The sequence below is a fragment of the Lonchura striata genome, chromosome 11, assembly GCF_046129695.1.
Source record: "Lonchura striata isolate bLonStr1 chromosome 11, bLonStr1.mat, whole genome shotgun sequence".
Lineage (NCBI taxonomy): Eukaryota > Metazoa > Chordata > Aves > Passeriformes > Estrildidae > Lonchura > Lonchura striata.
The window spans coordinates 22,593,297-22,619,687 of NC_134613.1; the positions used below are offsets into that span (position 1 = coordinate 22,593,297).

General features: G+C 41.1%; 1 protein-coding gene across 2 annotated transcripts in view; it reads right to left on the minus strand.

The window, feature by feature from the left end:
- MEGF11 (multiple EGF like domains 11) overlaps positions 1-26,391 on the minus strand; it is a 253,885-nt gene that overhangs the window by 187,062 nt on the left and 40,432 nt on the right. For both annotated transcript variants that reach the window (XM_021552638.2, XM_077785950.1), the window contains exons 2-5: positions 9,711-9,823; positions 5,481-5,604; positions 3,382-3,483; positions 1,792-1,892 (exon numbers count right to left, since the gene is read on the minus strand). In XM_021552638.2, coding sequence (XP_021408313.1) covers positions 1,792-1,892; positions 3,382-3,483; positions 5,481-5,596 — 319 coding nt within the window. In that variant the 5' untranslated portion in view covers positions 5,597-5,604; positions 9,711-9,823. The remainder of the gene's footprint in view (positions 1-1,791; positions 1,893-3,381; positions 3,484-5,480; positions 5,605-9,710; positions 9,824-26,391) is intronic.

Consider the following 26,391-nt stretch of genomic DNA (forward strand, 5'->3'; position numbering starts at 1 on the left):
TTTTCTGCTGTGTGGCTACTTGTAGTAGCAAACTAATAAGTCCAAGTATCTGGAATCCATCATGATGGAGAACTTCTTCCCTGACATCATTTCCCCCTTGGCTGCTGTTGCTGCTCCGATCTCCGGGAAGGGCAGAGAGCAGATGTCCCTGAGCACACACCAGGCTGATAATGAAATACAAGAACCTGACTCCTGCACATGTAAACAGCAGAGAGAGTGTAACCATTATCTGCTCTGTGTCAAACACGGGGCTCTTGGTCTGACCAGATACCTGCTGCCTGCTCTGCATTAGCAAAATTTCAGTGTATGCTGTTCTTTCTCCACCACAGAAAGATAAAATTTGCCTGGCGGCAGCAAAACACTAAGTATTAACACTACCAAAAAACCACTTCAAAACAAATGTTAATATCCTCAAAGAATCAGAAAGTCTGGAGAGATTTATTGTTGCAATAGTATGGCAATTAAAATTTTTTTAAAATAAAAAATCAATAGATTGCAGGGAGAAAAGTGTTAATAAATATGGTCTGTGACAGGATTCTGAGTCATGAAATTCAAGACTGTAATAAAAGTATGTGGAACAACTGCTGACATGGTATTGACACCTGAGATATTTGAAGGTAGGTACATACTTACCATAGGAATGATTACAGCAAAGACAATAGGTTGCAATAAATGTTTTTCAGGACTTGACTAACAGCATTTTGCACTTCCAAAGATCAACTTACTACACTTTCTGTAAAATAATTCTAATGCCTTATCTCAAAGGGCTGGTGATTTTTCACAGTGCAAACCCCTTGAATGTAACTGTTTGGCTTAAAGGTCACTGAAAATGAGATCAGGGTCCATTCATGGTTTTCAGCTGCTCATGTATTACAATATGAGTCCAACACAAGAGCTCAGATAAAAACATCAACAGAGCTAAAAAGAAAGATCTGTAAAGCACAATGCCAAGATGTTTGAAGTGAGCTGGGTAATTGTATCATTTTCACATTTATTTCATGGCATTATAAACCTGTTAATAAAATTTGAATTCTGATGCTGATCAAAACCTCTTTGTGTTTTTCTGGTGTCATAATCTCATGACCCAAGACCTAGACAAGAGCTCCCATCTCCACTCTCCTTTTGAGCACATGCAGAACACTCAGAAGGCTGCAATACTGAAAACATGTGACACTAATGTACACTAATGGAGGGTATTTTTAATTAACAAAGCTCTTAGGCATTGCTGAAAGATCCATTTTGATTTTTGTCCCCCCTCATATTGACCTAAAACACTCCAGAGCTCTGTATTTATTTATACAGTACAGTCGGGAGAAAGTTCTTCTGATATTTGAGACGCTTTAAAAAGTTAAATTGTTGATGGGAACCATTGTGAAAAAAAATGAGATTTTAACTAATTTAACTTTTTTAGTAAGATCTTTCAAAGATAAGAGGCAGAACCTTTACACTGATGCTTAAATTATGTGATGGTTTATTCCTGAGTGCTCTCAGTTCCCCTAATTCCTTAACACTGCTGAATACTTGCATTAATTACTCCCCAAAGTAAACTCTGAATCAAGAAGGCACTAAGGAACTTCACTAACTCCCTCCCCAAGGACTCCAGCCAAATTCTCCCTACTTACTCAAGACGCACATGCCCAAACCGCCCCGAAATATTCCATCCCCGCAATCCTGCCTGCGATCAGCGCCGGCTGAAAACCCTAAAAACCAACCCTAATGCAGAGAATCTTTAATTTCTCTAGAGCTGCTCCAAAGGCCACCCTGAGCTGTGCCAGGTGAGTGTGTACATACGGATGCAGTAGTCGCTGCTCTCGTAGTAGCCGGGGCAGCACTGCGAGCGCCGGCGGTACATCGTGCGCAGCCCCCTGCGATACGCGGTCTTGTAGCTGATCCTGCAGCACGAGACACAAAACCATGGGACACTATTGAAAATCAATGCCTCCTGCTGCAATGATATTTGTGTTAAATTATGGTAAGGCTAGCATTCAATGATTATTTTTAAATGCATGAAAGCCTTTTGATAATAAACGCCACAATAAGGGAGGAATCGATACTTGTTTTGAAGCTTGAAATATGACTCGTGTTATGAGCACAATGCTCATGACAGTCACTGGAGCTCTTCCTGGGACAGCTGCTGCCTTAAAACATTTTCCCAGTCCTGCTGCAAGGGCAAGGAGGTTCTTCAAGAATAAATGACTTATTTTTGCACATCAGCAAGGTCAGATCTCATCAGTGGAAGGAACAGAGACCACTGTGTCAGCTGCTACACAAAACCTTACCACAGTGGCAGCTGCTCTCGATACACAGCTTGAGAAGTTAACCCCAAGTAATTTTTCCTGCTTGCTAAACCTTCCAAGGCACCAATACCTTGGAAAGTGTCATTATAGTCCCAGTTCAGCATGTAAAGCCTGGTTTCCCCACCACAATACTGTAGTCCACAGAAATTGAAAGGTGTTTAGCATTCTGAAGCATTCCTACATTTATTCATAGCATTAGCAAGGATAGCACCTTAGAAAGGTAATATTTAACTGCATATTTAACAGCAAACACTTCAAAACAGCTTTGCTAGTTTATGGAAATTACCTCAATTGAACAAAATCTATTGTCCCTCATGTTGGATAAACTGATCGAATTTACTCTGCTGCATTCCAATCTATACAATATTCCAGAAAGCTCTGCAGCTCTGTTCACTTCCAAACTCTAACTCAGGAGCTAAAAAGCCAAGTGCCTCAGTCCCACTGGGATGGTGCTCAACAGCCAACTTGCAACTGAATTCATGAGAGTTGAGATAAAAAAAGGCTTCTAAAACCCCCTTGAAAGATTGTGAATATTAGTGGATATTTATTAGGATACTTTGGAAGCAGAATGGATATAAAAGAAATATCCTGCAGCCTGGGAAAAATTAACTCTTTAGTACAAGTTTTCATACAGTCCTAGAAATGGACCCATCTTCATTTTACCTGATTTTCAGTGCAGATTTGGGTGCACTAATTCTAACACAGATCCATTTCTAATTATCACTAACCCTCAAATGCCTGATTATTCACAATTTAGGAGCTGCATGGACTTCCTTTTACAAACCTGGATATGCACCAGTCACTTGGAAAAGAGAATTGGTCATGTCTGGTCAGGGAATAGACACTTCCAATCCCATGTCAGGGCCAGTGGAATGATACATTCTCCTGGATGGCTTCATGAAGGACTGACTATCACTTATCTCACCCAAACTTCAGGCAAAAATCTCTGTATTTCTATTCAATGCCCTGGAATTCCAAACACACATCTTTGTATTGGAGCACCACAAACTTTTGGGTAAACAAGAGGTGTGTGAGGAGCTGAACAGGCAGCGGGAGGATGAGGTTTCTGAGGATGAGCTCCTACCTGTGCCTGGTGCACTTGAACCAGTTGAGGATGTCTGTGCATCGTGTGTAGTAGATCTGGTCAAAGGGGTGAGCGTAAGATTCCTGCACGGTCACGGCGTAGCTGAGGGGGGACAAGGAAAGAGGTGAGAGGCTGTGAAAAGCAGCAGTTCCCTGTATCTGCTGCTCATGGAAGTCCAGTATGAAACATATTTACATCAAGAATCTTAGAAACTTTGGGTATTAGCAAAAAGCAGAAAAGGGCTTCCTTCTGCTAGACCACTTCCTGAAAAGTTTGGCTTTATGATACAGACATAGAGATATCACTGTGAGCAATAAACCATTCTCTTTTGGGAAAAAAAAAATATTACTAAAATTCATGGAAATTTAGAAGGTGAGAAGTGAACAGATATGGGCAAAACCTGGGCAATTTGCTGAGAAATCACAGAGCTCCAACAATAGTAAGAACTGAGCAATCCTCCCAAAACTTAGCCATGCAAACCACTTAGCCATGCAACAGGTTCCATGTTCGTTATTGTAGGGTGTCTCACATGATACAAGAACCCAAATGTCATGCTGGGGTCAGTGGTGGCAGAGCACTGTCCCACAGCAGGTGTGTGCAGTGCTCACGGGACTCCTGTCTCTGGTCTGGACACAGGCCCCACTTTATCAGATCCACAACATCTTTGGAGAGCAATACTCGAATCCACCTAGGCAGGTCAAGACCCAGGAATTAGATACTCTAGGTCACTCATTATATGGATTGTCTTAATTCTGCAGCTGATTTCCCCCTCATCAGCAGGACTGCAGATGTGATTAAGCCCTGGGAGATTGCACCTACAAGGCAATACCAAGATATTTACTTGGAGGGGCTGGCTGCCTTGAAATCGAAGATTGGGCTGTTCCTGCCCTGCTCGTCGTGTCCCTTCCAGAAAAGCCAAGGTTCCTCTGCTTTGACCCCTGTCACTGTTTGCTGGGTTTGGCAATAATGTTTTTACTTCTGCTAATGCCAAAATATAAAATATTTACATTGCTCATTATTAATGTAAGACAGTAACACTTGCAAATCTCAATTATTATTTTATGATCCCGTTTATTATCCAGCATTAGCCCCAACAATCTTTTCCCTTTGATTTATTAACATCTAACTAACAAAGTCATCTTGGTCAGTACAACCAATCAATTTTGGTATTTAATTTTTGTTTCTCCTTGATTGGGTCTCTAGGTTGCTGACTTTCTTCAGACAAAATCAATATTTTATTCCTGTGCTCTGCATGCACTTCCAGCACGCAGAATGCAAAATCCATTTCCTGTACAGCTTTTGCTTTGCAGTTGCATTATCTACAAAGAGTTAATTCTCTAATTAAGGCTTCAAAACATAGTCATTAAATACAATTCTATTTTTACCTTTGTTAAGGGGTGTATTTTGCTGAAGTGTACAGCAATTCAGATTTGTGTGGAATAGAACCAGAGAACAGAACTGGAAATGTATCAAGTTAAACTGAGAAGTACAGGACCTTTAGCCCCTGCAAACAACCCCTGTGTGAGTGTGAGCCCCATCAAAGGCTGTGGGTTTCTCTGTGCTCACAGGAACTGGCCTGCTCAGATCCACTTTTAGGACCAGGACACTGAAACAACAGAGAGAACAAGAAATTCCAGGGCCTTTCATGTTCAATGCTTTCGTTCACTCTTTGATGCCGACACGAATTTGGCAGGAAGAGCCCTGAAGTTCAGGCCAGACAAAAACAGCCAGGATGCTGCAGCAGGAAGGGCTTCAAACTTTCTTGCTGGACAACAAGCAGAAAAAAGCAGGACAGAATAAGGCCAGCATTTCTGTGGGTCTCTCCATGATGGATGCAAACACTTCAGTGCATTCCTGTTCACCAGACTCTGGAGGAGCTTCCCAAAGTGCACAGGGGGGATGTGGTCGATATCTGCAGCCTTAGAACCAATTTCTTGGGATGAGCCAAACCCTCCAAGGCACTCCAAAGTACTATTTCTGTAAAGCAAATCTCTTTTCTGAGACATGGTGGTATTTAGCTAATTATGGCTCTCAGCTTGCTTTCTAAATGTAAAAGCATTAAATGGATTATTAAAAAAAATTGGCAGGTTACACATTACCTTTCCCAATGACTACAAACATTGGGATCATCTGGATTTAGGGACAGAGTAGTTTTGAGCAGAAAAGTCAGAATAAGCCCTCTTAGAATCCACTGGAACAGCACATGTGCCACCATTGTTGTAGCTAGAGAAAGAGAAGAAAGTAGAGCCATTAGAGACAATTTTGAAGAAACTATCCTACTAGGCCTTTTCCTCCTTACTTTTGTGCAAATCCAAATACTGTGGAGCTATTCAGAAACTGAAATACTTGAAAAAGCAATCAACTAAACAGTAAAATGCTTTAAAAGTTCAAATCCATTCTAAAAGGAATTTATACATTTAAACCTAATAAAAGCAATGAATTTGATGATTAAGCCACCCAAGATATTGATAGCCCAAATGATTCTTCCAAAGAACATTTCTGATACTGATTATTTTTATGACAGGCTGTCTGTACTGACAAATAAATCACTGAGGTATTAAAGCAATCTATTCTTCCATCAACCTACAGGCAAGTGGGAGAATACCCAAATGCCCCCTTTGATTTATTTAAATGGGGCTTTACAGGTGTCAATATAGGCTGGATGTGAGACTCGTGCTTATTGCATGATGGAAGGAAAATCAATGCACTCCTCAAGCCCTGGATGGGGAACCACTGAGAATTACAGAGGTCAGTGCATTGGGGCACATTACATAGAACACTGAACATGAAATAAAAATATTTTCATTGCAACTGAAAAGAGGTTGTACAAAATTCACTGGGTGTGGTCTCTTCATCACCCTCCTGTTCATCTATTCAATGTACTGACTTTCATCTGCTTGGGGCTTTGAAACCAAAGTTGTGGTGTTGGCCTAGAAGTCTCCAATGATACCAGTCAAAAATTCAAAACAGATAGAAAATAAAATTGCTTTTTTTGTAACAGCATTAGAGGTGTTAATCTGTAAAACATTAAGTCAGGAAAAAGTATTTTTAAATATCCATTTCAGGCATTTACATGGACACATAATTCACCATTCAAATCAGAAGTCCTAGAAATTATTCCTGGCAACAAGATTGCCCTAAAAATAGATTGAGTCTTCATATGATCATCAAAAAAACACATGGCTCATTGCCTCAGGGCCCAGAACAGCAAAGGGATGTTAAGAGGTTTGCTCTGCAGGGCCCTGATATACAGCCCAGCATAAAGAAGCCATCACAAAGCAGAATGAAGAGCCAGGAAACTGCTCAGAAATTACCTCCTGACCCAGAGCCTTCTTAGCCAGTTCAAGGACACCCATTGCCTTTAGTGAATTCAAGTCAAAATCCCAATGGGAGCAATAGCTCATCTTTTAAATTATTCCTAGAGCACTGCTAAACCCAAAGAGAGGTCTTAAGCCATGTATTTCATATTAATGTTAATTAACATGATTTAATGCTAATGTTCCTCGTGAAATGGTTTTAAGTCAAGGAGTGACCATTTTTTACCTATGGGCTTTTCCAAAGTCCCACAGCAACAATGCAGAAGCTTAGTCTGGAAATCCAGAGGGCTGACAAGGCAAGGATATATTTATGGAAAAGCCACTGCCAATCCCTGTCCTGGGCACTGCATGTCCATGGAGAAAATGACTCTGGAGGAGCTGAGCTGTCAAAAGTCCCAATGTTTCAACAGTCAGAGCTGTGGGAGAGCAGAGCTCAACATTCCCTGAGCACAGCATAGACAGGGGATGTGAACAACCCAGGGATGAGGCTGCACAAACTGGCAACCCTCTAACACAAATCCCTGCTAAAAATGCCTTTATTTGTGACTCTGGGCAGCACTGCAATAATGCCAAAGCACGGGGATAATTGTCTTGGCACTGTATTTCCAGGTTGTAATTTACCCTCCTTCTCCATCCTCTGCACCTTTGGTACAGGGCAGGGCTGAGCAAGTGGGGCTAAAGAAAAGCTCCTTTTGATGGGCAGGTGTGGGCAAAGCTGCTCCAGGAGATGCAAATCTTCAGAGAGAGATTAAATCTAAACATAGTTCTGTGCTCAGTTTGTTAACTTCTGGAGAACATCAACAGCCTGGGTCTGTTACATTAATTACAAGCAGAAAGGCAGCCCGACTTTAAATCAGTAATTTATTGCCTGCATTTGCTTTCCATCAGTTATCAGGAACTGAAAGGTAAATAATAATTAATTCAAGCTAGAAATCAAACTTCTCCCTCACTCCAATTTCTTCTCCTTTGGTACCAACTGAAGCCAGTGTCCTTGAGTTCAGGAGAAAGAAAACTTTAAGAGATTTGCTTAGAATACACCAGATGCTAAGAAAGAGACTCTTAAGATCACTCATTCTTGCTGAAAATTACCCATTCTTTATATTGAATTTTATATATCCTTTATATTAAAGTATTCCCTACAAAATAAAAACAAATGAGAATAGAGCCCTGCTGCCTCACTCACTCTAAAGAAAATGAGGACTAAAGCAGCCCCATATTTGAATTCTGTAGTTCTCAGAGACTTCAATTTGTTCTTAAGAAAATGATGCCTCAGTTTAGTTTTTAAATCAAACAAATGTCAAAGAATTATTTATAATCCCTAATTGCATCCAGAATATTTTTTGCCATGTATTAGAAAGAGGTTCCAAACTGTTTTCTAAACTTGTATTGCTAATGCTCTGTTATTATCTGTTTGTGAGGGAGCTGCTTTGTGTCATTAATTTCCTAACTTTGTAAGTCAGATCGAAGATCAGAACCATCCAACTCCCCAAATCCAGCAGAACCTCATTCATCTCAAGTGTCTCTTTTTGTGACTCAAATGAAATATTTCACTTTGATCACTGTTAATAGAAAAGCCCTCGCACCAAAATGGAATGGTTGCTATTAAAGGAGTCAGAATAAAACTCTAAAAATAGGAGCACACATATTAAAAACCAATATCAAAAAAGAATCCAGTAATGACATCTAATGCTGGGCTTTCAGCTTTCACTGCTCACCACAGCACAGAGGAAAGTCCTGACTCAAATTCAGTGTTTGGGGCAGGTTCTCCAAGGAGGCAGCACCAGCCTTGAGGAGGACAATGCCTGTAACTTCATTAAAGCTACAGCCAAATTATTCCAACATTTCCAGAGCCTGCCACTCTCCCAGGACAGGCAGCCTGGTGGGCTGAACACCAAAATAAATGACACAAAGGTTCTCTGTGCAATCCCCACATGGACTCTGAACTTTTTGTCTTTCCAGGCCTGATTTTTCTTTTCAGGAGTAAAAGAAGTCAATTTAGGTAAGATTTGGCAAGACCCTTTCAATCCAGAGGACAACCAGGTGGTTTTCACAAGTGTCTCACTCTGCTCATCATAACTGATGAGGTATCTGCTAACCTCCTTAGGCTATTTTCTCCTATCTTTCTCCTTCCTTAAAAATTTCACTATTTCACCTACAATATTGATACAAGTCAGTGGTTCCATCACAAAAGAAAAGAAAGCTCCAAATCTTAGCTACAGAAAATCTAGTAGGTTGCAAATCATTGATTTATTTATCTGTGGAGTCTCTTTACAAAAAAACTCCTTTGAGGAAACTGTGCTGGGGTTTGCAAAGAGACCTTGAGATGCAGATGATCCTTTAAACTTCATGAACATCAGAGTGTGGAAAAACCAGGTCTGATACTCTCCTGCAGCACTACCCCTGAGGGTAGGACCTACCTGCAAAGAAAATAAGATCTCAAAGAATCCTTGCTGAGTGAAATAAATATCCAATAAAGCTTTTTCTAGATGGCGAGGACTTGATTTTGTTAACATTCTTGTGAAAAAAAGACCAGTGTGTACTTTAAGTGGTCGAGGGAAAAAAAAGAAACCCAAAACTACAGGTTCAATTTCTCCTCTGCTTCCTTGGCTGACGGGCTAGAAAATCTAACTAAAAATGACCATTGGAGACTTTCGTGTTCAGGGCTTGAAGTGGTGAAACATTTCATTTTGACATCTCTGTCATAAAATATTTCAAAACATGACTTTGACATGAAATTCAAAAAGAATTTTCAGTTCATGACAGAGTTCTAAATTGAATGTTTTTCCCTCAATTTGGGATGAAGTGAGCTCTAAACCAAGCAAAAACAACCCTAATTTTGTGTCTGGCTGTATGCAGAGGTGTTTTTCACTAGCCAACACCTTTCTTAAATCGTTCTGTACTTTCGAAGATCATAAAGTCGAAATGTTTATGCAGTCAGTTAACCTAGACTGAATTTTCCCCACAAATTTCCAAGCGACTCATTTAGCAAAGAGCCATGTTAAAAAGTCTTACCTTAAAGTGCTAAAAATTCCCAGTGGATCCTGTTTTTACCATTCCCCAGCACATGGAGACACAGGGCACATCAACAGGAGAGTGGGAGAAAACTCTTGGGAAGTCACTTGGCCCTGTGAGCAATCAGGAAAACCAGAAAACTGGGTCAGAGGAAATGTGTTTGGGGACGTGGAAACAAATCAAGGCAGAAATGGGACAAAACATTCAAAATAATTAGATAACAGAACATAATTGTGCTATTTCAGACCAATCCCACTATCCTGCTTTCAGGCAAGAGCAGGGAGCTTGGAAGGGGTGGAAGAACACGGGGGATGTAACACATCCCTCTTGCACCCTCCCAGCCTCCAGAAATTTGTTTCCTGTCATTTCTTACCTAATTTTGTTCCCATATAGACATTTCCTTCTTTAATATCCTAACAAGAAAGTCCAGTTTCTTTCAGGAAGTTTGATGTGAGTCCTTGAAAAAGCTTTCTGGAAATCTAACTGCACCTTCTTGATGTTCATGTTTCCTTTGAAGAGCTTTTACAGGTTAAGAAGGCTTCACAAAGCCATGTTGATTCTTCAAAAATATATTACATGCATCAAGATAAATAATTCTGTTCTTAACTCTGGTTTTTACCAAACAGGAAAATGAGGTGTGCCAAAATAAAAATTGGTCCTAGTATTTGTGTGGGAGCAATTGAGGAAAATTCAAGAGAGTGGTTGAGCCAGGAAACAAAAAGTTGGATTTCACTGGAGAAGCATTAAAGTGACGGAGTGTTTGCTGATTACACTATTTTAGTCTCTAAGTAGTAGCAAGCTTCCAACAAGCTGCCCTTGGTGGCATTCCTTCTTCTCATTCCATCTGAAATTTTCATGATAGTTTAGGCAAGGGATCATTTAAACACACACTTCATTTGGCTCCACATCAGATTTTGTTCGAAACAAGCTGTTATGAAAGCTAAATGAGGCCATGAGTTTCAAAACTGATCAGAGTTTTTTGGATGCCTCCATTTATGATTAATAACTTGAGATACCATGAAAAGACTGGATAATTTGCAGAGCTCAGGATACCTGCTCAGAACAGCTTGTTTTAATCAGGGCAGTGAAGAACAAAACCATTCAACCTCACCAGTCACCTCTAAAAGTTGTTGTCATGACCAACAGAAATATTGCCCGTGACAGGTTGTGGTTTTGTTTGTTTTTTAATGAAAATTTAAAGCTGTTTTAAACAGATAAACACTTCCAGGAAGGATCAGGTACTGAATACAAAAGCACTGACAATGTGATTCTTATCATCTGAGCACAGAGAAATTCAAGTGATGGAAGAAGTAGCAGAAACAGCAGACTGTGCCCTGGGCTGCTGTGTTCCCTCTGCTGGCACCTTGCACAATTAATGCAGGAGACAGGAGACAAGAATTAACATGTAATTAACATGACTTGGGAAATGAAAGAATAAACACAAAAGTCTGAGATTTTCACAGTTTATGGGGAAATCCTGCATCCTGAGTCCTGTGTGCTCAGTGCCACAGTCATCACCTCTGCTGCATCATCCTGTGAAGTGGGTGCTGTTCAGTACCAACAAAGGAGCCAACTCCATTTCCAAGATCTCATTTTAGAGGCTCTATTTTAAAGCCTGAATAAACACATCAGGGTCATAATTGCTGCAGTGCCCTCATGGCTCTCCCTTATACTCTCTGAACCAGTTGCTCAGTTTTCCAAAACGGGGCTGGGGGGCTGATTTCAGTGGGATCTGAACATCCAAAACTCTTAAGTTGCTTTAAGTTTCTAAGCTCTGAAATACATCCGTGTGAGTTGTGCTTGTTAGAGAGAACATTGTTACAGTTCCAGGGATAACTTATGGAGTCTGCAGATCTGCTTCAGTGCTAACGCTTTTCAGAGCTGACTTCTGGAGTCATCAGGAGCTTGGCCACAGCTAAGTGAGAATAAATAATGAAGTAAGTGCTGCTTAATCTATCAGATGTTATTTTTGGAAGCTCAAGATTGTTCCTTCAGTGCTCTCAGAGGAAAACTGGGTCAAAATACCACAGAGATGTGTCAGAGGCAAGAAATCTGGACAATTACTTCAGTTATGGCTAATGAAATATGTTTATCAAGAAAAAGACTGCTGGATGTGACTGAGCCTCTGCTTAAATCCCACTGGCAAAGATTCCAGGCCTGGCACTGGCTTAGCAGAGTGGGCAGGGCTGAGGTGGCTCCAATTTCCCCCAGGTTCTGCATCCAGCGTTTGCTATCTGAGACCACATACAGCACCAGGCTCTGGAACCTCAGGTGGAATTAATGACATTCAAGCTTTCAAAGTCCCAGAATCTTCCCCAGAGGAAGAGGAGTGGCCAGCCTGCCAGGTGCTTTGAAAATAAGCTTGTTACAAACTGAGAAGTGTTCATACACTGATGCAACAATGTGCAAACGTTTGGCACTGCCCATCCATCCATGAGATTATTATCAGCATACAAAGAAGTGCAGACTGGATTTTATCAGTTCTTACACAAACTCCATGAACACTTGTGCAAAGCACAACTACCCATCCAAAAAGCTATTATTCACTACAATGCTAAACTTCTTTTTCTTAAATAATTGAACAGTTAATCAATAGTCCAGCAGAAATATAATGAAAATATTGCATTAACAACACCTAAAAACACTGCTGAACCAGTGCCCAAATCCACATAATTGCTGGCTCCTTTTCAGAAAGGTCAGCTTGGAAAAAGACTTTCTGTGATTTTCTGCCCATAATTTTGTACTTGTATACTCAACTACCAGTGTAAAACTGGAAGCCAGCCCTTTGAACGTGTCCCTTGAAGTTATCAATCCAAACTCAAGGCCACTGAAATGTTTGTGCTCCTGGTAGTGCCTAAGCCTGAGCTGTCCTCCCAGGCCCTGCCAGGGACAGGGGCTGACCTTCCCTGGCACCTTCTGCCCAAAGCAGCTTGGTGCTGCAAGGCTACCAAGGCAAAACCCTGGGCCCTGAAGGATTTCACCACAGACATTGTCCTGCAGGCTGGGAGACCCTCCTGGGGCAGCTTTCTCTGAACCCTCTCCACTCAAACATGGAACAAGGAAAGTCAGGAAGAGGCACTTTGTGCCTTTGGCTGCTCCCTGCACCTGAGGGATGCAGCAGGGATGGCAGGAAGGGCCAGGCTCGGTGTCCTCCCCACTGCTCCCAGAAATGTCACTCAGTGGGATGTTGAAGCTGCTGGAATCTGTGTGGGGAGTCACACTGGCTCCTGACTGAACAGTGTATTTATATTCCCTGTGCCATGCCTTTTCAGGGAAACCTCCACAGACATTCCATCAGGAGAGAAGGAGTCTGACACTCATGAAAAAGCTCATCACTGAGAAGCCAAATGAGCCTGAGTTGAGCTCACACCCAGCCACCCACCCAGCCCATGTGCAAGATGGCAAACAATTACAGCATATGCCTCCTGAGACACTTGGAGCAACAAAGGCCTCGAATCCCAGAACACCCAGGATAAATAAAGCAACCTGAGTGTTACAGCCATGCCCAGATGAGGAAAAATGTTTCTAAATATTTAGTTTAAACACCTCAGCTATTTATTCCAACAGACTTTTTTACAGCATTTAAAGAGTGCACATAAAGTTGACCTGAAAATCAGAGTAACAAGCAATAAAATAAAAGGATGTTCAATAGACGCACCATGAAATAAATTAACTGTGATCTGTGAAAGTGCTGTGAAAGTCAGAAAATAAAAAAACCTGTTTGAAAATGTAAAATATCCTTTACGGTTATATATCTTTAAAAATTACTTCTATTTGTCAAGAACAATTGACCCTTTCTTTTTGTCTTCATTTATCTCAGAGGAAAATAAAATGAAACAAACAGCAAAAAAGTCCCAAGTACAGTGAACAGCTGAGCCAGGGACAAATTAAGTAACACAGATTGATGGCTGTTGATCTACAGCAGTGCCATCACATCCCAATGCTACAGCTCATATTTTAAAGATCCATCTCTTCTTTTCCAGAAACAGGGCAGTATTTATGGGAGAAGGCTGATTTGCAAGCTTTAGAGCTGCACTGCAAATCCAGATTCAGTTTTTTCAATTTGGCTTTAAAGTTGGTGAATTCCTTGGACTTTTGAGGCACCAAGCCAACAAAAACAAAACCAAACACTGGAATAAAATTAACACTGAAGCGAAACATGGATTTTTAAAAAATGCTGCAGACAGGGAAAAGCTTTTTCTCTTCAGTAGCTTCACCAGGCAGAAAGGAAATAATGTTTGCTACCTCTGCATCTCCACCTTTACTGACCCCACTGGTCCAACAGCACATTATCCTCAGCTCTTCTCCTGGGGCTTTTCCTAGAGCTTTATCTTCCCTGGCATTCCCTATTACAGCAGCACACAGGTTTCCTCCTCCTGCATTCCATTCACCTCTCAGCCTCTTGAAACCTTAATCTAAGAGTTTTTAATTTCATAGCTATTAAAGACATTGATAACCCAGACAGAACATAACTTTTTCTGTGGATGTCTGGTAAGTATAAGATAAACGTTCAATCAATTTTTAGATTTCTAATGGCTTAAGAATTAGAGTGGCCACATAAAAACTGCCAATTTTACTTGAAATACAAGAGGTTTCCTCAGAAGCTGCAATAATCCTTTGGGCTTTCCTGTGTTTCTTACGGACACATCTGGAACACCGTCAATACTGGAGGATTGATATTTGGTTCAGTCAAAGCCTCAAGGTGGAAGTTCACAGAATTTATCTGGTTTTCAGAGCATGCATGCTGGTTACTCAGGTGCCTGGCTATAAACTGCCAGATTCAGGCATCCAACATGGAAAACAGGCTGAGCAGATGTGCCCTTTGCTAGGACACAGAGCTGATGCCATGGAGAAGGTGTGTGAGGAAGATTTCTGCAATCCCTGCTGGATTCCCCTGTGAACCAGGCAAGAGGAGTGCTGGGCATCAAGGGCTGCATTTGGGCTGGGGAAAGTCACTGCAAGAAGCAAAATATCTCTGCAATCCAGACTTAAACTTGGCTCTCTCAAGCACCCAGCACTGAGGGAGCCCCTCAGGCAACATCACCACAGAGGCCCCTGGTCACTCCCAGCACAGCAGCTGCACCTTCACTGAGAGGGGTCTCAGGGGGTTGAGGTGGGCAAGACCAGCAGCTGCAAACGCTCTCTGAAAACAGCCAGCTGCTACAGCCCTGTGTCTGCTTTCTCCTCTGTGTGCCCAAAACTCCCAGCAGATCTAAACAGTCCTCCAAAATCTCCTCACCTTTCCGGGAACCATCACAGACCCTGTTAGAGCACTAACTGCAGAGATAAACGAGAACATGACCCCAGCCTTATTTAATTTCACATCACTATGCAAAGCTCTTGACTCTGCTGTCTCCATGACCTACTTTATCTGTTGTTTATTCTTTTTTTTCTTTTTCCAGGAAACTCTTCATTAGGGATAAAAGCACCTGGCTTACAGTAACAGGGCACTGTGCAAAATGTCTGTCAAAAAGTCAAGGGAGGAACACTCATAAACACATCAGAAAGAGGAAACCCACGGAGAACTGCAGGATTGCAAGGGAGTATCTGAGGTGGAAGAAAGTCAAAGAAGATGCACGAGCCAAAGCCTCTACTGGTGTAAATGGCTGAAGTCCATTGAGTTCACTGTGCCAGTTTGATTCTGGGGAGAATTTGGATGTGCCAGCTCAGTCCGATGCAGATGGCACTGGAGCTACCCAGGTTAGAGCCAGAGTCTGTCTGCTGGCAGGAAAACAGGAGCTGGGAAAACCATTACGGACAAAACCAGACCTGAACAACTGGTGCGTGCAACTGCCTTGGCTTCCTCTTCCCCCTCTTCCTAAATTTGACACTAAAGACTTATTTAACTGTTTTGAGAAAAAAGATTAAGGAAAATTATAAAAGAGAGAGTTTATGGGGAAATTTTAGGACTTAATCTCCTTCATTTTCAGATGTACTAATTAAGGTTTTTTTCCTATTAGGTAGGACAAGCGCAGTTTTCTCTCTGTGTTCTTTTCACATGTACCATCTGCTGAGTCCTCTTACTGAGCCCTCTCCAGAGCTTGTTCTCAGCTCCACTGCTCTCAGATGACCAAGGACAACACTTCATTACCAGCCCTTTATCAATCTCTCTGCAGAGGCAAAAAAATCAGAGCTTAAAAATGGCTTATACTGCTTTGAACTTTGTGTAAAGTTTCACAGAGCTCACTGTGTGTTGATGTTCTCTGAGCAAACAGAGAACTCACTTATCCTGCTAATCAACCAAACCCAAGTCCTCCTCTCCACAAAGTGGGCACACCAGCTGCTGGCTGACAGGAAACAACAGAGCTCCCCATTTTCCTCTCCCATCAGATACCAGCCTCAGCACAGTCAGGAAAAAAGCACAAGCCTTGAGACTTTTGGTTTTGTTAGCACCACACTTGTGGAAAACTTGTATTTGTAAGTGTGAGCTGATGGTGATCTCCCTTGCAGAGCACAGCAGTAATGAAGGGTTTCTAAGCTCCCCACAGATTATCCCCCTCCTTCCACCTGCTCCACGTTTTTAGGTACATGCCATGAGTCCTGCTTCCCTCTTCAGCCATTTTTTCTGACCATCATCTTCCCGGTGTTGTTATCTCACACACAGCTGTCCAAAACTCCTCTGGAGAATTCCACTTAGGATTTTATGGGAACTTCTTCCTAGATCAACAACCACTTGCCACATCCCCTTCACAGATGTCACTACAGGCAATTGTCTCTCTCTTTATTTAAACTTCAACCCAACTCACTTGGTCTCCAAGGGAACCTGTGCATTTTCCATGCTCTTAGCAATGAATTCCAGCACCTGCTGGGCCATGAGCTGCAGGGTAAAGGGTAAAGATTGTATAATTTAGTGATCCCTCTTTTGCCACAGAATAAACAAGTTTTCTCTGTGCATGAAAATGTTTGAGTGGAAGCAGGACAGGTGATTGTAAACTCTCTTCTGGCCACATGTTGGAATCTCAGTAGCCTGCACACCACTCTTGTGTCTCACCACCTCTTCCTCCTCCTTCCTTCTTCCATGGCATTGCTTCCTTTCATGCAATTCCTTTCTTCAGATATGGAGAAGCTAAACTCCAGCTCTCTCCTCCTGACCCAGCTCTTTCCATGATTTACTGCTGCTATAGCTGGGCCACACAAATCTGGAGATATTTAACAGCTGTGCATGAGCCAGAGAAATCACTGTCCAAGAAAAAACTGCCACAAGGGGTAAATAGAAAAACACAACACCAAAATACCTGAACAAATCATTGATTACTAGTTTATAACCTGGGCTATTCAAAGAATAGCTCCTTACACTGATTTTTGAGGAATGTGCTGTTAATACAACTTGAAATAGCCTTTGGGTTTTCTAGCAAAAAGACAGTGCAGTGTGTGCTCCTCATCTGCTGAGGAATGAAACCCCTCATCCTCTGCCAAAGCAGACTCAGGCACACACAGATGCAGGGATAGGATGTGTTTTGCTCGTCTGTTTATTTGTTTAAGCTTGGAGCCCACCCACCAGCCCAGACATTCATTTCTCAGCCTGTTTCAATTCTTTGATTTGCTAACTAGGAAATCAAACAGAAGGTGGGAGTAGAAATAAGTAGGTGGGAACCAGAGCAGTCAGAAGTTTTTAGAATGTTATTCTAAGACCTTAAAAATCTGAAAATCGGAAGTAGATTTTTAAAAATTACAGTTAACTTCTCATTTTTCAGACACTTTTTTTTTCAGAATTCTGACTCTGACCAAGTCTTATCTGTCTGTAAGTTATTCCTCTGAAGGATTTTGTCAAAATCCTTTAAAACCTCAATGAAAATAGGCACAAAAAGGCCAGCTGGAGTGTGGATAGTGGTTTAGCTCTAAAAGATGTTCAAACTTCACAATCTAAACAAAATATTTACTAGTAATATCTCACCTTATTATCATGAATTGAAAGTAAATTGAAATTCCATGCAACTGAATAGGCTAATCACATACATATACACATATTCATGTTCTTAAGTATAAGCAATTAAGGGTAAGAGTAACGTTTCATAATTATGTCATTGATCTCAATTCCTTTTCATTTTCCTATAAAAGCACTAAACTTACATAAGACACATCTGAGGTTGCTCCTGTTGCTCAGATCCACATTTGTTCTAATTCAAATATTCACCTCATGGCTTGTTTTGGGTTTGGTTTTTTTTTTTTTCTGTTTTTGCCTTCACATGAAATAAAAATTTGAAAATTCTGAATGTATCATTAACTTTGAAAAAAAATGCTAAAAACTCATTTAAAAAAGAAAAAAAAGTCACAGGGAGCTATGGGAAATTCTGTCTTAAGCTGGCCTACTAATTAAAATCAACTATGCCACATTATTTCCACTGTTCAAAAGTATCCGCCTACAGATCTAAAATCTTTTCCGAATGATTAAAATCAGGAATAAAAAGCCCCAAATCTCTTCCCTCTTTCATGTGGAGCCACACAGAACACACTTTTGCAGCTTTCAGAGTCCATTAAAGCATCACCTTTGAAAACAGATGCACAAGCAGGCCCAGGAGTGATTTATGCAAGCGGGAGGCTCAGAACTGCCAGCGACTCCTCATGTTCAAAGCACCCCCAGCAGGCTCAGCAAGGTCCACTTTGGATCACTTGTAATGAGGATTCTTCAGACCAGAAAATCAATAATATAATTAGTAAATGGTATGTTATTTCTCAGAATCTTGCTGCAACTTATCCGCCTTTGATCAAGCCGAGTTGACTGCTAATGACATTTAATATTAATTAATGAAAATGCATGTGATAAAAAGTTCTTTGGAGAATTATCTAATTATGTACCGCAAAAAAAATGAAGCGTGCAATTTATGTTGAGATCAATGACTATTGTTTAGGCCACTCTGAGAAGACATTGGGGTTATGAGTTACCTTTAGCTCTGCTTTCTCCTGCCTGTCAGAACCACTTAGAGCAGATGAGCCACGTCATTAATGAGCTTTGTCTCATTAACAATGCCTAGGGCTGCAGGTAAATCCTTCCTCAGCTCTGGGACAGCACCTACGGAATATTTGATGAAATTCACTTCTCTTTTGACAATGGATGATTGACAGCAAACCATCACGACTAAAGGTACTGACAAAATAAATAACTGTGGAGATTAAGCAGGATTTCAAAGGAACAACTGCAATCCTTAGGGAACAACGATTACAGAAAGGAAAAGTATTTCATTAACTCATAGAAATGCAGCACTTTGCTACCTCTCACTTTGACTGCCTGAGACCCCAGCTACTGAGAAACATTTACATTTTAAAATATTCCAATTTGATGTAACTTGTCTAAGTAACTCATGATTGTCAGGCACAGGAGAAAGGCAAAGGTAAATTCTTCATTATTATGAAACACTGCAGGATTCACCAGAAACATTGTACCTGGTTTAATAAAACTGGTTCTAAACTAAGAAGGAAGGGTGGAATAAATGCATTATGTTAACACCATAGGGCAGGTTCTATTAGGTCCCATTTCCCAAGACATTTTGGCTTTTTGAAAATATAAATTGGGAAATATATATCCTAATGCTCTTTCTTTATATCAGCCATCTATAGTAACTGACCCCTGGATTTGGGAGACTATTCTAATTCCATAATCTGAGTACACAACTGATTTGCCAAGGTACTCACCTTTTCCAGCACAGGTGAGTAAAAGAGGAACAGCTGTCATATTATCTCACTCTTCTCTCTAATAACCATACAGAGAAGTATAATAATACTCGGAAATTGTCAATGTTCTTACAGCAGCTCCATCAATTCCACATTGGACATTCCCTGTTGCTCACTGGCACACTCTTGTCAGTGTGAGTGGGGAATACTGAATTTAGAAGTAAACTAAGGTTTTCAATTATCTGAATTCCTGGGAAAAAAAATATAAACTTGCTTCATCCCTCCCAGTTTTGTTTCTTTTGAAAGGCAACGTGTGAAATTGCTGAGAGCAGAACATTGGCTAAATAGGTGCCACTTGTTCTTGCCCCAGATGTGAAGGAGCTGGTTGCTCTCAATGCAAAGTGATTAATGATTGCTTGCAATCAGCCCTGGAAATCATTGGCATTGAGTGACAGAATGATTCTGTGACATCACACAGCCTCACATCTGATCCTTGTTCTTGGCCACATTGCTCCTCATGCTGCCATTTTTGGCACCGGGAGTGAGCTCAAAAAAATTATGGCCTTTATGATGTTCATGAATAAACAAGTTTTCACGTGAGAGAGGTTTCTATTTCTTTCTGCCAAATTTATTCTTCTGTTCACTCATGACCTCTCCCATCCCCACTCTGCCTTGCAGGAACACTGCTTTGTACAAAGGTTCTGACATTTTTCCCTCTCTGTACAAAAATACCTTATTGAATCAGTTCTGGAACACCTGACTGCAACCAGATCTCTGTTCTCCTCTGTCATATCCAAATGATGAGCCTCTACCTCACAGCAAAGACTGTTTATTTTAGTTAATTGCAGTTAATCTTTGTAGTTGCTGTGTTAAATTTCTTGCTGTTTTTACAGTGCACTAGGTCATCCAGTTCTTCCTCTATTAAAACCCACTGATACTGAGAAGATCATTAGTCCCCCAGATTAATCACGGAGTGCCATTCGAGCAAGCAAGGAACAGGCAAGAACTCTGACATCTCAAAGCTTTCCCAGCTAAAACTCCCAAAACATAATAAATAAGGGGAAAAAATTGCAAAGGATTCTAGAGTCAGGCATTCAAGTCACCAAATTCTTCTTAATCCCATCAAGTTGTCTTTTATCATCAAAACTTTACATCTAGAAAATAGAAATGCAACCTCTGGGCCCTGCATTCATATTAATTAGAGGCTAAAGAGAATTTCATGAAGAAATAGCTGGATGCTCATAATTCAGTGTATAAAAGTGAAACTCAGTTTGATAAACCTGCTCCCTGTATTTCATTATTTGCAGTTTGCTTTCAGTGAAAGGTGTACAAGCATAAACAACTGGGAAGGACTCCTGCTTGGTAAATAACTTGTGGAAAATTTTAGAGAGGTTTTTTGGCCCAGTCTGCAGTGGGCCCTTGTGCTCAGTGCCCAACACAACCAGTATGACCAGTATGACCAGCTCAGGCCAGGCTGCTGAGTTGCTGGGAACAACAGCAGCAGTGACACCTTGGAAGGAAATGATGTTTAAGCCTCAGAAAAAGATGGAACAACATCCTAAGTGTCAGAGCAATTTTCCACCTTGGTAGCTGAACGCCTGAACTATTGCTTGTTTTTGCAGTGGGATTATTCCCAGTTTCTCTCTGCTCAGCTCTGAATCAGCTCAGAGATGTGTCATAAACAATGTTTGCCTCAAAGAGCCACGTGGGCCAGCGCCGAGGAGGGACTTAATGAGGAGACAGTAATTCCATAAAAAAATAAAAATAAAGAGCTTGGTTCTTTTTCTGTAAACATCTGGGTTGTAAATAACTGTAGGCAGGATAGCATTAGACTGCCTCTGACTTAACATCATAAAGATTGAGTTCTTAATTTTAATTTAAAGCCACCGTAATTTTCAGTTTGAATGGGAACATAATGTTATAGTCTGGTAGCAGGTACCTCAGAAATGTAGCACAAATTGCAATATTCTTACACTTTTCACAGGAAAAAATGAGTAAAAAAATCTGTATTTGTTAGGAATTGTTAAAGGATTTTCCTAGTTCAGTAGCAGTGCACAAAAAAAGTTTAATTTCAAAATATATCAATTTTCCAGATTCAAAACAGCTTAATTATTTTCATGGTCTAAAAGAAATCTTAAAAAAATGTGAGGTATAAAAGAATAATTTGTTTCCAATGGTTAATCCTTCAAAAAGTCACAGGGAAAGAGACTCAGGATTCAGACATCATTAATGGTGGAGCAATTGCTGAGTTCTATTCCTAGAAACAAAGAAATAAAGACTACAGCTGGCTCCCAGAGGCAGGTGAGTTCTGGCTGACCTGCCAGGAGGGCTCTGAAAAGGCTCATTCAGAATCTAATCAAACTGCTGGTGTGGGGAAGATAAGGCTTGAGTATAATTTTCCAGAAAATACTCTTTAAATGGTTCCAGTCACATTTTTCTACTTGATGTCTCTCTTCAAGCTATTTTGATTCCTGTTTTCATTTTCCTGGAACTGCCCTCAAAGAGCCAAGTGAGTCAGTCCCTGACACCACCAAGCCCAGTGCCCAGGCAGGGATGGATGTGAGGATCTGTGAGGAGCTGACCCCTGTGAGGTGTCAGCCCAGGGATGTGGTGAACATCCACCTCCCACACCTTGCTCAAGCCCAGGGGGGTAAAACAGGCCTTAGCAAAAATACAGGGGAACACAAGGCAAAGAACAGCAACTGCCAATCCAACCTCTGGGGAAAAAATATCCCTGCAGGAGCCTGAAGTGTCCCATGGCTGTGCTGGTGGGAAGCCAGGCTGTCCTCACTCCTGGTGAGGAAAATGCTCCCACTCCCTGTGGGTGCTGACATGGAACCTGAAAGATGCTCAGTGCCTCTTCATTTTGTTGGCAAATATTGAGCAGAAGAAACACAGCTCTAATACAATTTTTCTTTACCTCACTCCTAAGGAATCCAGCAGAGTCCTGAAAAAGCAAATCCACCTGTGTGATCTCTTTCTTTCTCTGATGTGGGTGATAAGCCAGAAAGTTGTTGGGCACCAGGCCAGGCGGAGGGAGCAGGGACAAAGAAATGAATGAGAGTAGAGGTAATTATAGCACTTATTTCCATTAGGTGCAGATCACCAATGAACTCTTTTGCCACTTGTTTTCTCCTCAGGGAAATCTCACTTTCCCAGCTTTAATTTAATCATGGGAAAAATATGTCAAATATTGATTATAACTAGAAACTGAAGTCTACTACAAGCATGTTCACATTAACACTTTCACTCAGACATGACCTGGAAGAAATCCTCTGTTTGTCTTTCTTCCTTCCTGATTCCTGAACAGACTGTCTTACAGAGAACAGCATGTTCAAACTTACAAACATCAGTTTGGGTGATGAAAAGTCCAGGAGGGAATATGTTAAACCACTAAATTTATGTTGCTTGTGATTCTAAGTGTAACCAAAAGACACATCTTACAGCTCTGAGAGCAGAACACAATAAAGCCTCTGAGGAAGTGCTGCATATCAACACAGATTTCCATTTATTGCAGTTTGAAATAATACTCCAGACAAGTCCAAAAGTCAGAGAATTTTTCAGAAACGCTGTGAAAATCCTAAATGGGTGCTGTTTGTTCATGACCCTTGAGAAATGAATGAAACTGTGACACACAGACACAATGCATTAGACTGGAAAGCAGGAACAGGAAATTAATAGAAGATTCTAAAAGTGACCCTCTGCCACTCCTCCACACCTGCCCACCCAGGCCACACTCTGCCCTTTGTTCTTTTGTCCATTCCAGACTCACATGGATGGCACATTTTGAAACTCAGCAGTATTAGAGAATGGCAATACACAGTTTCAAGTCCCTGAGAAAGTTCCCAAGACATCAAAGATTTGAAATGAATTCAGATCTTTTAGAGGAGAAGTAACAGTGGATGCTTTACCACACACCTGTCTATAATAGTTTATGTCATACTGCAGCCCCTAAACTCATTTAAAGAGGCAGGGATTAAGGCCCCTGGCCTAAATCAAGAACAGGCCTGTGAAATGGAGTCAGTTCCCACCCAAATTGCCAACTGGAGATGGGCAGCCCTTCTCCTGTGACCGGGAGCTCTCCCTCCTCCAGGGCAGTGCACAAGCTCTGGCAGTTTGATATTTTGGGATGGAGGAAGGCTGTGCTCAGCCAGCCCTCCGTGTGATTGCTGTGAGCCCAGCTCGGAGCAGGGTGACACTGGGCTCTGTGTGCTCCCAGGGAAGCCTGCACAGCACAGCCCCTTCTGGAACTGCTCTTGCATTCTGCAGGTCATGCAACACGGCCTTTTATTGCTTTATCTGTACCTCTGTAAGGAAAAAATCTTTCAGAGCAAACTCAAAGGAAAAACAACCAGCTTTGCTGAACCTCACTGAAGACATTCAACGGCTGAACAGTTCTACGTAGATTAAATTAACTTTATACAGCCTGGTTTTACTCACAAGTCCTATTTGATTTGGAAAAATCTAGGATTAACAGTATTATGCCTAAACGTGTAGCTGCAGAATGTGATCTCTGTGTTCAGTAGGAGATGCCTGCCAAGCCTCAGCAACTACAGAAAGGGAGAAAGCTGATTTCAGATAATATTTGAGTCCCACAAACAACCAGGAAAACTCAGGAAAATTTCTCCAGAGACACAAAATAACAGCCAGTCGCATATTCTGATTTTACAGACATAGACTTTCTGGAAATCTCCTGGAATAACAAGTGTTTTCTCCCTAACCACTCCAGTCATCTGTAAGAAGAACTAGAGAAAGTTCCTGAATATTCTGCCCATGGTTTTGGTTTGAGTTACTAAGTAATGACATTGTTAGAGAGATTAATGTTAGAGCTTAACTGCTCCTTTAGCACCTGTCCAGTCCATGCCTGACAGAGGAAGATAAATATATTTATAACACACAGCAAAGTGAATAACAAAGGGTTTATAAAGTTGTCTCTGACAAAACTGACAAGTTGTAGCTGGCAGCTTTAATCAGCTCCCAGCTGAGCCTGGGAAATTGGAGGGAACTGAGCACTGACCTTTCTGATGAATCTCTGAAGGAAGGTTAAAGTTTTGTTTACTTTTTTAATGGGCAGAGCTATCAGGTTCTGAGACCTTTGGATAAAAGGAGGATTCCTGTGCAAGAGCACTGTACACTGTATTTAACAAAGTCATTACTGGGTTAAAACTGATTTTTTCCAGTGAAGGATATGGCCCAGTGTTCCAGGGATGAAAGTTCCTATAATGCCACAAATAACTGCCAGATGCTGGAAATGTACTAGATATGTTTTTCATGTCTTGAATGTGAAAAATGCAGTAGAATGTAATTTAAATTTCATTTTTACAGATCAGTGGTTCTTAAACCACCAATTTGATTTATTTTTCAACAAGTATTCAGCTCCAGCTTCTTTAGTATGGAAACAGTGGGATCTTTCATGTACATTTATTTAACTAGTACCAAGAAGACAAATTCTTGGTAATGACCAATTATTTGTTCAGCTTTTTCAAAGTAAGCTATAATTTATTATATTGCAGTATGTATAAAATCCTAAACCATCACTCTCTTAAAAGTGAATTCCTTGGAGCCCTGTCTGAGGATTGAGAGATCCAGCAGCACTTCCCAAATGTTTCACCTTACAGTGCACACCCCACTGCAGCTGCTGCCCAACTGACACCACAGGGGACTTGGTTTTTCCGAAAGCCAAAATTGTTTTCTGATTAACAGCATTCTATCACAAAAGTGTCTGCTCTCGTTGCTGACTCAAGTGTCTACTCCATAGGAACAGCTGATACAGAGACCTCACAAGAGTTTAGGAAGGTTGGTAAATCAGGACCAAGGAGGGTTTTGCAGCAAACAAGCTGCAAACCTTTTACTTCTTCACAATCTAATTCACTGATTGCTTTCTGTCCACTGCCTTCTAAAAAATGAGCCCCCAGCTCTAAATCATCAGCACACATGGACTCACAGCCCTCCAAAGCTGTTTGTGAACCAGTCACTGTGTCACTCACTGTACAATTTTTCAAGCAGCACCGAAGGAACTTGGGCATTGATTTTTTCCAGAGCTGTACAGGATACACCTGAATGTCCATCAACAACACTTACACCAGTAAAACACCTCCATGTTCAAGTTTGCTTTTTATTTTTCTATGGTTCTGCTTCAATGGTTTTTACCTGGTAGCAGTGGCAGACACTGAAATTTGGTTTTAGATCTGGACCATCCAAATTTGTGTGTACAGTGTTACATGAACATTATACACACCTGTAATGTAGAAACATAAACATGAGCATGATAAAAACACTTCCTTCAGTTTGACATCTGTGGAATTATTCGACTGGACCAGTTATTTAAAGGGAAGATGACAAAGGACCTCATGGCACACAATTGCTGTAATGGAAAGGCCCTGACTGTAATTAAACCTCTTCTGTTCTCACACGTTTTGTTCAGAAATGTTTCCAGGGCATCAGTTTAATGGTGAGGGGAAATAATTTAAACTTCCCTTGTGAGATAAGGCTGTGCTGTCCTCTCAGAGTGAAGGGCATGAGGATCAGGGCCAGGCTGGATGGACCTTGGAGCAGCCTGCTCTAGAGGAAACTGGGATTGGAACAAGAGGGTGTTGAAGGTCCCTTCCAACCCAAACCATTCCATGGACTCTGTGACCATTGAGAGGTAAAAAACCACATAAATGAAGCCCAGTTCCTGCTGCTCTCAGAGAAAGGCTCTGTTTCCTCAGCAGCAGAAAACAGCCAGTGAATTATATCCTCTCTGAAAGCATGAGACAACCCACACACTGCTGAAAAGTTTTTATAAATTGTGATGGATGACTCTGGAGCTTCTTCTGCCTGCTCCTGCACACGAGAACAAGGATCAGCTGATGAAATTAAAAGGGAACATGGAAGTTGCATTAACAAAAAATAGATGTTTATACTACTACAAAATTAATATGTTGGCATTGCAGATCTATATCCTCATTTAGCTGAGTTACAATCATTAAAATATACAAACAATATTATTAATATCATGGTAGGATATCAGTCAAAACCTTTCCCACCACCTAGAGCATAATAAAAAAAACCAAGTAGATTTTACAGTAAT